General features: G+C 40.6%; 1 protein-coding gene across 1 annotated transcript in view; it reads left to right on the forward strand.

The window, feature by feature from the left end:
* The first annotated feature begins 9,852 nt into the window (after positions 1 to 9,852).
* The window catches only part of DENND4A (DENN domain containing 4A), a 47,634-nt gene continuing 44,212 nt past the window's right edge, over positions 9,853 to 13,274 (forward strand). The window contains exons 1-2 of the mRNA XM_064157948.1: positions 9,853 to 10,169; positions 10,782 to 11,031. Coding sequence (XP_064014018.1) covers positions 9,862 to 10,169; positions 10,782 to 11,031 — 558 coding nt within the window. The 5' untranslated portion in view covers positions 9,853 to 9,861. The remainder of the gene's footprint in view (positions 10,170 to 10,781; positions 11,032 to 13,274) is intronic.

Consider the following 13,274-nt stretch of genomic DNA (forward strand, 5'->3'; position numbering starts at 1 on the left):
ATTTTGTCTGTTGCCCATTGTCCTATTGCTGCACACCAGTGAAAGGCTTGCTGCCTTTTAGCTCTTGCTGAGCATTGAGAAGATCCCTTCTCTGCTCTTCTCCAGGCTAAACAGCCTCAGGTCTCAGCATTTTCTCCTCACAGAGATGCTCCAGTCCCCTCAGCATCTTTATACCCCAAGCTTGTGGTTGGGTACTGTAGGTCTTTTGCACCATGTTTCTTGGATAAGTAGAGCTTTTACTTGATAGGTGAAAGAGAACAAACTAATTTTAAGTATGTTCTGAAAGTTGCAAGTCCAATGAAACAGAGCTGCAAGTACACTGGTAGTGGTTCTTGATGCATTCCTTGCAATGCTTTAAAGTCTATTTTTCTTTGCTTTCACTCTCCTCCTTGCCTTTCCAGATAGTTAGGTGGAGGTTTTTTGTTTGGTTGGTTTGGTTTTTTTTGAAGTGTCCATGGAAAAAAATCTTTGTTATAATGCTGCTTAGGCTTTTCTTCAGCTGTGCTTGCAACCTGTGGGTGATCCCTGCTATTGTAATTTCTGGCAGTCCTGGAAACTTTGTATTATGGATCAGATGGTTGGACAAAAATATGCAGTGCTACTACTGCATGCTTTCTTTGTAGCCTGGTGTGAAACTGTTTCAAGTGAGTTACTGGAGAGTAACTGGCTTTAACTGGCACTAGTTTGTAGTGCTGTATGGGTTAGAAAGACTTGCTCCAGGGGCTGATCCCACTCTGGGTTGTCACCTCCTCACTCCTTGCTGTAGGAGTAGTGAATAAAGGTGATGATTGCTTCTGCAGGATCTGAAATAAGTTCTCTTGTAGTTTGGAGTTTTAAACAGAACCTTGATCTTTGCATTCCCAGAGATACAGTTCTGATGAGCTAGTATAGTTGTTTGTTTTTCCACTTCAGGAATTGGAAGCATATCTTTCATGGTTTGCATAGACCCCTCCTGAGCTGTTTCTTCTCAACCTTGCTTATGTTATGCTTTGTCTTCTGAAGTCTTCTCAGACTAATCTTCTAAGAGTGTTCTCCAAGTCTTGGCCTCCTTTAGACACAAGTTTATTTTTGACTACAGCCTTGCTGATGCTAATGAGTCATTCTGGGAGACTGAAGTCTCAGAATGTCTCCAGTGAGGTGTTCTCCTCAGTCCCATGGTGGAAAGCTGTTGCTTCATAATGCTTAAATATAGCACAGGCTTCTTGGCTTGCATATACCTCAGTGTAAAACACCAGCTCAAGATCTCTATGGTCGTACCAATGTTTAAAGTGATCATACTGATATTTGCAAGCTAAATGTACCATATCTGAAGAAAAACAGTGATTTGTGGTGCAAGGAGACTTGACTGCAAGACTGTTGCACTGGAGTAAAGTGGCTGAATGGAAGAGCACGCATATATTGCTGATTGTGTTAATCTGCTTAAGGATCAGAATCTTGCAAAGGGGAATGATGTGTTAGAGTGACTTTGAAAGATTCTGGAGCTGAAGCAGCACTTTCATACCTGGCTAGCACATTCTAAGAACTAGGGAAGGTATTTATTATCAGAAATTCGTGGAAGAGTTGAAGGAGTTGGAAGTGGCTGGCTCAACCATTTCTTTTTTCCTCTTTAGAGCTTTAAATGTATTATGTTGTTTACATTCTTAAAATATCAACACAGCATAAGACAATATTCTTAATTTCTTAAGTTTTAAACTTGGTTTCGTAGACTTTTTCAACAGTTGTGACACGTAACCTTGTTTTAGGGAGTCTTACAACAATTCACCAAGTTCATTTAATGCCTCTAGAGCAGTGGAGTGTGCAGTAGGTTTCAACAAATCTGTACATTGTTTAATTTTTCATTTTATTGTTTCTATAGGGAATGAACCTTTAACAAGAAGTGTATGTTAAAGCCTGGCTAACAACAAGAGAGACAAAGTGTAGAAACAATGCCCTGATGAAAAGGTAGGGAACACATTTGAAGAGTTTTCAAAAGGTTTGTGTTCTGACTTGAATCATAGAATCATAGAATCATAGAATCAACCAGGTTGGAAGAGACCTCAAAGATCATCCAGTCCAACCTATCACCCAGCCCTAGCCAGTCAACTAGACCATGGCACTAAGTGCCTCATCCAGTCTTTTCTTGAAGACCCCCAGGGACGGTGCCTCCACCACCTCCCTGGGCAGCCCATTCCAATGGGAAATCACTCTCTCTGTGAAAAACTTCTTCCTAATATCCAGCCTATACCTACCCTGGCACAACTTGAGACTGTGTCCCCTTGTTCTATTGCTGGTTACCTGGGAGAAGAGGCCAACCCCCACCTGGCTACAATGTCCCTTCAGGTAGTTGTAGACAGTAATAAGATCACCCCTGAGCCTCCTCTTCTCCAGGCTAAACAGGCCCAGTTCTCTCAACCTCTCCTCATAGGATTTGTGTTCCAGGCCCCTCACCAGCTTTGTGAGAAAATTCATGTGATATTTGAGGTGCTTCTGCTTCATTCCCAGGATTGATTGCCTGCTGTGGAGAAAATACTGGGGAGAGGAAAGGCTTGTATGTCACTTTTGTTAGGCAACTTTGGAAGTACAAGGATGGGGTGAAGATTTCTCTTGAGTAACTGCATTGTTTTACGTGTTCTCAGACTGTTGAGCTCTCATGTGATTTGTGCCATGTCATGGCTGAGAAGTGGTTCTGAGTGGCTTTAGCAGGGCTGACGGATCCAGTTAACTTCATTTTGCTCTTGCATGACTAGCTGCTGTGTTTCTGTGTTTTGGCAGCATCTACAGGACGCTGCAGTAGTACAGATAGAAGGCTGGGAACTCTTAGAACTTTACTGGCAATCTTTAAAATTTGGTCACTGTTTTGTCTGTTTGTCTACTCTTTGTATACCTTCAAGAGAATTCTTAGGATTCATATGATTGAGACAGATGCTTTAAGGAAAACAAAACCAAAACCCAACTTTGAACTGTTTTAGGAAAGGTGTGTTGCAGAGCCCTGCACTGCTTTCCAGCCTACACACCAGGAGACATTTGTTCCTTGTTTACAAACAGAACTTCTCTTTGGAATCAAGCTAACCAAGTAAAATGTCACTTGATTTAGTCAGCAAATGCACCTAATAAGGAACTCAAATTAACAAGAGATTTAATATCCTCGAAGGAAAATGCAGGAAGGAATGGGAATGAAGACAATGAGGATTAAAAGATTACAGGGCAGTTGTTTGTGTCTGCCAGAGGTGGAATGGTGAAACCATTCTCATGGAGTTGGATGTTTTCACAGGTCATGCATCTCTTGTACACGAAAACATACAGGTGAACCTTTTTTGCTTTCAGGGAAGGCTGGTTCCTGGAAAAGTAGCTGGTGCTGCTGGAGCAGTTCTGCTCTGCAGACCACTTAGAGGTAACCTCTGCAAAAGTCTGTGGGTAGGAGCAGGTTGTATGAATTACCAAGTCGGTAATTTCCATTCTTGGAAGTGGTTTAGTGCATTTCTAGTAACTCTGTACGTTATGAAACATCATGCCAGTTGCTGCTGCACAGATGGTATAATGGCACATCCACATTAGGTCTGCTCATGTGGTGAGGAAAAAGCTGGTGTGTACTTCCCTCTTGGAGTATTTGAATGAAAAATGGGCTATGTTGAAAAAGCTTGGGCACTTAGATGTTTGATCTGAAAATATGGGAGCTGGTATGAAATCATACCTTTTAGTTTTGCCTTTGTGTATGTGTTACAGCAAACAAGAAAACAAACCCAAAACAAAACAGAAGAACTACCAACCAAACCAAAACTCCAAACCTTTTTTTGTAGCAAAATGCCCTCTGTGCTGCTCTTTCTGAATTCAGTGGTGAGATCAAAGTCCTACCAGTATTCTGTTCAGCACAAAAGGGTCAGCCACATGGAACTCCTGTAAATGTCCTGATCACCTTTTGTGCAAGGGCAGATTGTTTTGCACTTTGCAGCAAACTGGTTCTCTTTAACAGTGGTAGTAGCTCTTAGTGTTAGATCACAAAGTGATTTTTCATATTAATCTCTTTAGCACAGGTTCTAAAATGCCAACAACTGTGAATTACAACAGGAATGACAATGAAAATTATTAGTATTTCCTAAAAGCTTATGACAAAATGGGACAATATTAAGAATTGAATAAACAATTAAACTGAGTTGACTCTTTGTCTTTCAGGACAGTAACTAAGCTAACTGTGGATTTGTGGCAGGATTACCAGAATGTTTTCCCTCTTCTCATATTTTTTGAATGACAAAACCCCCATTTTCTTCCATGTTTCTGCAGTTATGCAAAATTTGTACATGGTTTTAGTATGTTCTTCCAAGTCAGTTTGCTTTTGCAAGGATATTTTATTTCTTGCTTATGTTTATGGCGTTTAATTTAAAGTGGTGCTAATTATATGCAGTACATTAAAAATTGATTGTCATGAGATGGCTCAAAGGCCATATATTGCACTTATTTTCAGGAACTTCTGTAAGGAGTAATGCTTATGATCCCGTGACATTGTCTTCTAAACACAGTCTTTAGTCCCCAGGTGACTGAAGTGTGGAGAAGCAATAGCAGCTGCTTCTGTGGCACTGTTGATGTTGCTTTTCAGCAACTGCTTCAAGCAACACTTTTGTGCAGTGTGACTTCATTTCTGTTATGTTTGGGGTTATTTTCCTGGAGGTTGACTTGCAGCTCTGTTTCATGTATATAATTATAATGTGCTTTGGAATACTTTCACAGTTGAAGTTTCTACTGAAATTACTAAAATTTATCAGTTTATGTGCAATTCTTTTCAGAGAAGAGTTATGTGTCACTGAACTAGCTCACATTTTATGCCTTCTTTCTGAGGTCTGTTAACATAAAGTTGAATAAATCTTCTCTCACAATAAGCAGATGTTGGAAATTTGAGTAGTGCTAGTAAAGTCTAAGTTCACTTGAATAAAATAACACTGAATTGTTTTGATGTCTTTGTATTTTATCCCATTTTTAGCTGCAAGCCTTTGTATCAGAAGCAGAGATCTGAAGGGGGGTTATGCATCATCAGCTAGGCCTTTTTTTTCTCTTTTCCCTTCTGTAAAATCTGCATTAAATTAGGAAAATCTTGCTGACTTGTGTATTACTTGCTATAACCTTAGGAAGCAAATTTGTCTGATCACAGGTGCTTGTATATAGGGGATTCTAATTTTAACTGCCTTGAAATAAGGAGAGCTTGTCCCAGTTTTTCTTGAAAGTGCTTCTGGGAATAAATGTTTGGATTTAAGAGTTTTGGTCTAAACTTTAAATGAAATAATTAATAGTGAGGCTTAAATTGTAGGATAGGTATGATTCCTCAGTATATATAGCTTTATTTGTAATGCTGTCTTGGCTAATTAAACTGGAATAATGTGCTGCTTAGACACTAGAGTTAAAAGACTTAACTTGGTTCAGTTTTGACAGTTTGCATGGTTTTTGATTACTAAAATATTGTTTCTTTTCAACTTAAAAGCCATTGTGAAGCACTTCAGAAATTGGTATGGCTTTGTGAAATAATGCTAATGAGCAGAGGAACCAACCCAAAATATAGTATTTTTCTGTCTCAGAATCTTGAAGCAAAGTTCAGGTTTGTTGTATTTTTGCTGCTTTGTACTAAGCCCATCATTACAGGGCATTTTTTCATGCACAGTAGTGCAAGACTCAACCAGCTTTCAGTCTACCTTCTCTCTTCTCAGGGCTTTCAGTAGGAAAACGTTTTCACTAGAGCTCATGAGGCAGTCACTGTTGAGTTTCAGTTCCTTGGTAGCTCTTACTTAGCCAGCCCTTTACTTCAGCAATTTTCTTCCCTTCTGAGTAGTCTTTGTCTCTGACATTGTGAAGGATTCTTTTTCTTCTTTCTACATTTCTTGATGCATTTTCGAGTTGTATTCTTTAAAAGCAACTGCTTATGCTCTGAGAAATGGAGACTGAGGTGAGACCACCTGGCTCCCTACAACTTTTCCTAAAACGAGCTTGAGAGGAGTTGGTCTTTTCTCTCAAGTAACAACAGAACAAGAGGACATGGTCTCAAGTTGCACTATGGACATGAGAAGAAAGTTCCTCACTGAAAGGGTTCTCAAACACTGGAACAGGCTTCCTAGAGAGGTGGTTGAGTCTCTAGATACATTTAAAGGAGGCAGATGTGTGGTGCTGAGTGACATGTTTTAGCACTGGCCTTGATAGGGAATGGTTGGACTTGATGATTTTAAAGGTCTTTTCCAACTAAAACAGTTCTATGGTTTTTATACGTTTGTCCTGGGTGGACACAGCCTGCTTTTGTAAGATCCCAGCACAGGAGAAAAGGTAACACAAAAATGCCTCCGGATTGAGATGAGGAATTGAGATAAGGAATTTAATGAGATAAGATGCACAATTACCTTAGCCTATTTGCAGAAAAAACATAGCAAAAACCAAAAGCAGCAGCAGAAGTTGGCGACCTCCCCCACCCCCTGCCCACAGCCTGCCCAGCAGGAAAACGCAACATCCCAGAAACCAGAACAGGAAGCCTCTCGTGTTACAATCTGAACTTCAAGCCCCACGATACTTTGCTCCAGCCAGCGCTTTCATTTTGAAGCTGGCATGACAGCAGTGTGGTATTGAATATCATCAAGCAGATTTAACTGAACCCATGACAATACTTCATTTGAACTTAAACACAAATGGCTGCCCAGTGCACTTTAGCTTTAAGCCAGCTTTTATGCCTTCTCCATTGTTTTAGTGTGAGTTGCTGGTCGATAAGAAGTTTTCAAGACAGTTTAAAATGTAGCATGCCATGATTAAGTTTTACAGAGAATTGCTCATGTTTGAAAATGGTAAGAAATTCATATGTTAGCTAAAAGCTGTTTGGTGTCTTTGGTCTTCTGTCAGAGTTTAAAGGTGCTTTATGAAACTTCCTTATCTCACCATGCATTCATTGCTAGTCTGCTCTGGATTTGTTGAAGCCAGATGTACAGTAATGTAATGGGCAGCATATGCAGTGATTGAATTTGTGTCTCTTTGCATATATCACTCAAGGAAAAGTTTGAGTTCATAGTTATTTCTCTCATATACTGCTAATTGAGTAACATGCTCCAGATGTTTTTGAAATAACTGAATTTAGGTTAAGGTTAATTTTGTAATGGCATTTTCTCAGAGAACAAGCTGAACACATTTTACAAACTGCTAATTACTGGGGAACAATCAAAATGTAGCAATTGTGTGTTCCAAAGTGTCCCATATTGCTTATTAACCACATAGAAAGAAATAAAGGTTAGTTTGAGGGTTTTTCTTGGTGTTTTCTTGAATAATTCAAATAATCTTCAAATAAAACCTGTTAGTCCTTTCCTTGCAAGTTCAGCAGCTGGTCAAGTTACTGGCAAAACTCAGTTACCAAGTCAGGAACTATTCAGTTACTCCAGTAAAACAGGAGCAGAAAACTGGAATTATCTTTCTTGCACTGGTGAGTGAGATTTATAGTGGTGATCAGGCACAGGCTGACTTCCTTCTTGAGCAGAGACTGGAACTGGAAATCTGAGGTCAGCTTGGAACAGTTTGACTAAATGCACAGTACTAATGACAGATGTTGACATTTATTTTGCTTGGTTTAATGAAGATTTGTAGGTAAACACCAAGGATCATGATGGTGTGAAGTTTGATATGGCTTAGGACTTTCTACTTAGAGCAAAAATAGAGAGAAAGCAACTGAAATAAAGGTGACATGAAAACTGAACTCTTGTAGCAACTATTCAAACTTCTGAATTCTGAATTTCTGAATGTCACCAAGCTCTTGAAGCTCCTGTGTTGTAACAGTTTCTCTTGAAATAGAATTCTACAGCCAAACAAAATTAATCCAACAAAAGGAAGTCTCGAGTAGCTTGTCTGGTTTAAAAAGTATGGAACTTGATGACAGTAAACTTCCTGAAGCTACTTTAGTGAGGTTCCAGCACATATGTGTGACCTAGATAAACATTTTCAGCCCATTTCTGAATAGTCCAAAAAAGAGTAGAAAGTATTTCCTTTTCTGCACCATCACGCTATTAAATAAGGCATGAGGTTTGAGTGACTTGCAAAGGTCTTAACCCTTGTCAAGAGTCTTTGGTATCAAGAGACCTGAGGTTCCTCCATCTCACAGAATTGTAGAGTTGTTTAGGTCAGAAGAGACCATAAAGACCATCTTGTTCTACCCCTCCTACCATGGCCAGGGATACCCTCTATGGGCTGGGATGCTCATAGTCACATCCATGCTAGCTTTGAATGCTGCTGGGCTTGGAGCCTTCACAACTGCTCTGGGCAATCTTGTCCAGTGCTTCCACCCTCACAGGGAAGAATTTCCTCCTAATATGTGGTTTAAATCAAGGCTTTTCCATTCTGAAGCCATTGTCCCTCATCCTGGCACTCCACACCTTTGTAAAAGTCCTTCTCCAGCTCTTCTGTAGCCCCTGTTTAGATACTCAGACTGCTGTAAGATCTTCAGGTGTTATTTTCAAGGCCATCTTTTCATCTTATAGGTATTTTTCCTGTGCTGAAGTTAATTTGTAGCTTTCGTAACAAACACTGAAATAAAATAATACACAGAAAGAGTTCATAGGTAAAGAATTTTTCTATCAATATGTTCCAGGAAGAAACGATGCAATTTCCCAGCACAGTTTGGCTGGAACAGCAAGAGTGTATTCCTTTTTGTTACAAAAAACTTCATGTTGTCTTGAGTGTTTATGTTTCACAGTGCTCTAGAGACCATTGAAATTGACTTGGTTTTAATGTCTCTTATAAAAGCTGGTATATTGCTGGCTACAGATGAGTTGCATATCAAATCTCTGAGCCCCAAAACACTATAAAATAAAATGATATCAGCTTTTAGCCTGCAAAAGTACTGGCCTTGGTATCTGATGTAAAACCTTGCAGAATGTGATGGCTGCAGATATTATAGTTGTATCTTTAGAATAATCAAGACAGCCTTTGCATTTGTGTTTAATATTCAGGAAGCAAATTAATTGCAGATAATCTCTTAGAAGATCCATTGTCATGGTGAACAGCATGTAGTGATAAACTATATATAAAATCCATAAAACTTCCTTCTGGCTCAGCCACCAAGCTTCAAATAGTAAACTATTTCTTAACTCTACACAGTGCTTTGCTGTTACTATTCCTGTTGGTTCAGCTACTCTAGTGTGTAAGTTAATAAGAAGAAGCCACTTGGGTTTTCCATTCCAAGACTTAACAGCTCACATGATTGTTGCTCAGAATTCTAAATTGGAAAGATTGTGATTGCAAGTGAAAAATGTTATGTGATCTGATTGCAGAATCCTGGCACGGTAGGGTTTGAGATCATCTACTCCAGCCTCCGAGATCAGGTTGCACAGGAACACATCCAGGTGGGCTTGGAATCTTTCCAGAGGAGGAGGCTCCATAACATCTCTGGGCAGCCTGCTCCAGAGCTCCACCACCCTCACAGGAAAGAAGTTTCTCTTTACACTTAGGTGGAACCTCCTTGGTTCCAGTTTGTGCCTGTTGCCTCTTGTCCTGGCTTTTGGCACTGCTGAGAAGAGTCTGGCCTCATCCTCCTGCCCCCTGCTGTTTTAGCTCTTTTTGAGCATTGAGATGATCCTCCCTCAGGCTGCTCTTCTCTAGGCTCAACAGGCCCAGGTCCCTCAGCCACTTCTTGTCAGAGAGATGCTGCAAGCACCCTTCATAGCCTTCTCTGGGTCCTCTGCAGTACTTTCTTGTGTCTCTTGAATTGGGTAGCCTGGAACTGGATGCAGTACTTCAGATGTATCTCTGATGACGGATCTCTGTATTTCTTTTGTATTCCTCTATGGTGTTTCATTTATATTACTGCAATATATAGGTCTTTCTTTAATTTAAAAATACTGATTTTTAATTTTTTTTTTACCAGTTATATTGTGATGGAAGATGGAAGACAAAGGGGCTCGTGTTGCTGACTACTTTGTCGTGGCAGGATTAACAGATATTTCAAAGCCACTGGAGGAAGAAATCCACTTCAACGATGCTTGCCATAAAATCGCCAAACCAAAAGAACCTATTACTGATGTAACAGTACTCAATAAATCTCTGGGGGAGGAAGTTCCTCAAGGGTATAAATGCATAGATGTTACTCCCTCAGGACTGTCTGCAGATCTCAATAATGGAAGTCTTGTAGGACCGCAAATATACCTTTGTTATCGCCGAGGAAGGGATAAGCCCCCTCTTACTGACTTGGGGTAAGTGATTTTCCTGTTTCAGTAGGTGATTTTGGAAGTTTAGTTGGCTAATGAGCAAATAAAGCAGGTTTATTGAAGTGCTGTGCTTGTTAAATACAAGGCAAAACTAAACAGGAAGGTATTGGTTGACTTGAGCATCCTGTAACCCAGCATGGAAGGAAGGATGCGTGCTGAGTAGATTTAATGACAGCTATAGTCCTTTGCATTTTGGACTTTTCAAAGCCATTTATAATTTTCAATGCATATATTTGGGTTGAGATAAGACACTTGACCTATTTAATGCAGATTGAAAAGGGGTGAGTTGTGTGACCTTCTTAGGATCAGGCAATGAATCTTTAATAGAATTGAAAACAACACTATTTTGCAGTAAACAAACCACTTAAAAGCAATTATCTAGAGAATTAATAGAGTTTCATCACAAAGCTTTTCTGTTAGAATTCAGTTTGATATAATGTGACCCGAACTTGTCAGTAAATGTTTTGATCAGAGATGAGACAAGAGCTGCTGTTAAATTAGTGTTATTCAGTTATTTTTGGTATGGTATTAGTATGCAAATGGTTTTTAAAAATTAAATATATGCCTTCTGACTTCTGTTCATCCTGTTTTAACCAGGGTTTTGTATGATGGGAAAGAAAGAGTGAAGCAAGGCTGTGAAATAATCCAAACTACTCCATATGGTCGGCCTGCTAATATCAGTGGCAGTGCCTCGTCGCAGAGGGTGTACATCACTTACCGAAGGGCATCTGAAAACATGACCCAAAACACATTGGCAGTGACAGATATTTGTATAATCATCCCAAGTAAAGGGGAAACCCCACCACATACGTTCTGCAAGGTGGACAAGAATCTTAATAATAGTATGGTAAGATTCCAAATCTGGATTTTGAAGTCGTGGAACTCAGTGATGTTTGTGAAGTGTTTGTGACAGTTCTCACAGTACAAGGTGGAAGATTTGGAGAAGCACTCTCTAAAGATAAATTGAATATTAGAAGAGTTGGAGTGTGATGGTTTGGGGGTTACCCCGCCCCCCCACACTTTTGTCTTTGCCCCAGCTAACTCAGACGGACCCTGGGAATATAGATGAAGCAATTTATTTACAGCTAGCAGAATTTACAAGCAGCTATTTACAATATATACAGTTATATACAATTATATACAGAAATATACAAAGGATAAACAATACAAAAGCACAGCTCCCCTCCCAGAAACCTGAGTCCCCAGGAGGGGCTCTCAAACCACCCCAACACCTCCCCCCGGCCCTCTCAACCTTACCCCAGTTCTCAGGAAGAAAAGAGGTGCAGCCAAGAGGTTAGGGAGCAAGGTTAGTAGGAGCAGGGTTAATGAGATGTGACCAGGTCCAAGGCAAAAGCAAAAGTGAGAAACAAAATGGAGAATGTTTTCTTCTTCTTCCCAGAGTTCTCAGCGTAACTGTGAGAGAAGTAGACACAATTGTTTTCATTTCATTGCCCCTTATCTAGTTCTTCTACCAAAACATTCCAGCTTGCTTCAAACTAGCACAATCCACCCCTGTCTACTTCGCTCAGAGTATCGCTGAGAATTACCCAATCTAATCTAAACCAATATTTACACTAAAACAATATATACAAGTTCAGTTCACACTTCAATCAGATGTAGGTGATTCAAAAGCTCAGAACAAGGACTCCCAGGTGATGTTGGGTTCGTGCTCACGTACTGTAGATTCTATCGTAGATTCTCTCAGTGTTGGGCGCCGATGTTACCTAGAACAGAAAACTCCTAACAGCTTGAATTTAAACTCTCTCAGCTAAGGTCAAATTTCTCTGTGGAATACACTGAATTTCACCATTCTCCTGCATTACCCAGTATGTATGACCAGGACCTTCAGCAGATACCACCCCTCGGACAGGTTTCCCTTCGCCCGAAGGAGAAAATACCCAAACAGTTTTCCCTAACAGATTCTTCTCACGTACAACAGGAACTTTATCACCGTCTACTGTTTGGACCAAATCTGATTGTGCAGGTCCTGCTCTGTTTACTGAACCTCTACTATTTACCAACCAGGTAGCTTGTGCTAAATGTTTGTCCCAGTTTTTCAGAGTTCCACCCCCCATGGCTTTTAGGGTGGTTTTCAGCAAACCATTGTAGCGCTCAATCTTCCCTGAAGCTGGTGCATAGTAGGGTATGTGATAGATCCATTCAATACCATGCTCTTTGGCCCAGTTTTTCACAAGATTGTTCTTGAAATGAGTACCATTGTCTGACTCAATTCTCTCTGGAGTTCCATGTCTCCACAAGATCTGTCTCTCCAAACCAACAATGGTGTTACGTGCAGTAGCATGTGGAACTGGATAGGTTTCCAACCATCCAGTGCTGGCTTCTACCATCGTTAGCACATACTGCTTGCCAGAACGTGATCGAGGTAAAGTGATGTAGTCAATCTGCCAGGCTTCACCATACTTGTACTTTGACCATCTCTCCCCATACCATAAGGGCTTGATTCGCTTAGCCTGCTTAATAGCAGCACAAATGTCACAGTCATGGATGACTTGGGTGATAGCGTCCATGGACAAGTCAATTGACCTATCACGAGCCCATCGGTATGTTCCATCTCTGCCTTGATGTCCAGATGAGTCATGGGCCCACCGAGCTAAGAACAGCTCACCTCGGTGTTTCCAATCAAGGTCAATGTCAAGATCAGAGTTGGTATCAACTTGAGCAATCTTAGCAGCTTGGTCTGCCTGCTGGTTGTGTTGGTGTTCCTCAGTAGCTCTGCTCTTAGGCATGTGTGCATCTACGTGCCGCACCTTCACTGGAGTTTTCTCCAGCCGTGCATCAATGTCCTGCCATAGATCAGCACACCAAATAGGCTTTCCTTTCCTCTGCCAACCATTCTTCTTCCAGTCCTTTAGCCAACCCCATAGAGCATTGGCTACCATCCACGAGTCGGTGTAGAGGTAAAGGATAGGCCAATTTTCACGTTCAGCCACATCAAGAGCAAGTTGAACAGCTTTTACCTCAGCAAACTGACTGGATTCTCCTTCGCCATCTTTCGTTTCGGTAACTCTCCTGGTAGGACTCCAAACCGCCGACTTCCATATTCGCTTGTTCCCAACAAGACGACAGGAA

The sequence above is a fragment of the Pogoniulus pusillus genome, chromosome 17 (genome assembly GCF_015220805.1).
Source record: "Pogoniulus pusillus isolate bPogPus1 chromosome 17, bPogPus1.pri, whole genome shotgun sequence".
Taxonomy (NCBI): Eukaryota; Metazoa; Chordata; class Aves; order Piciformes; family Lybiidae; genus Pogoniulus; species Pogoniulus pusillus.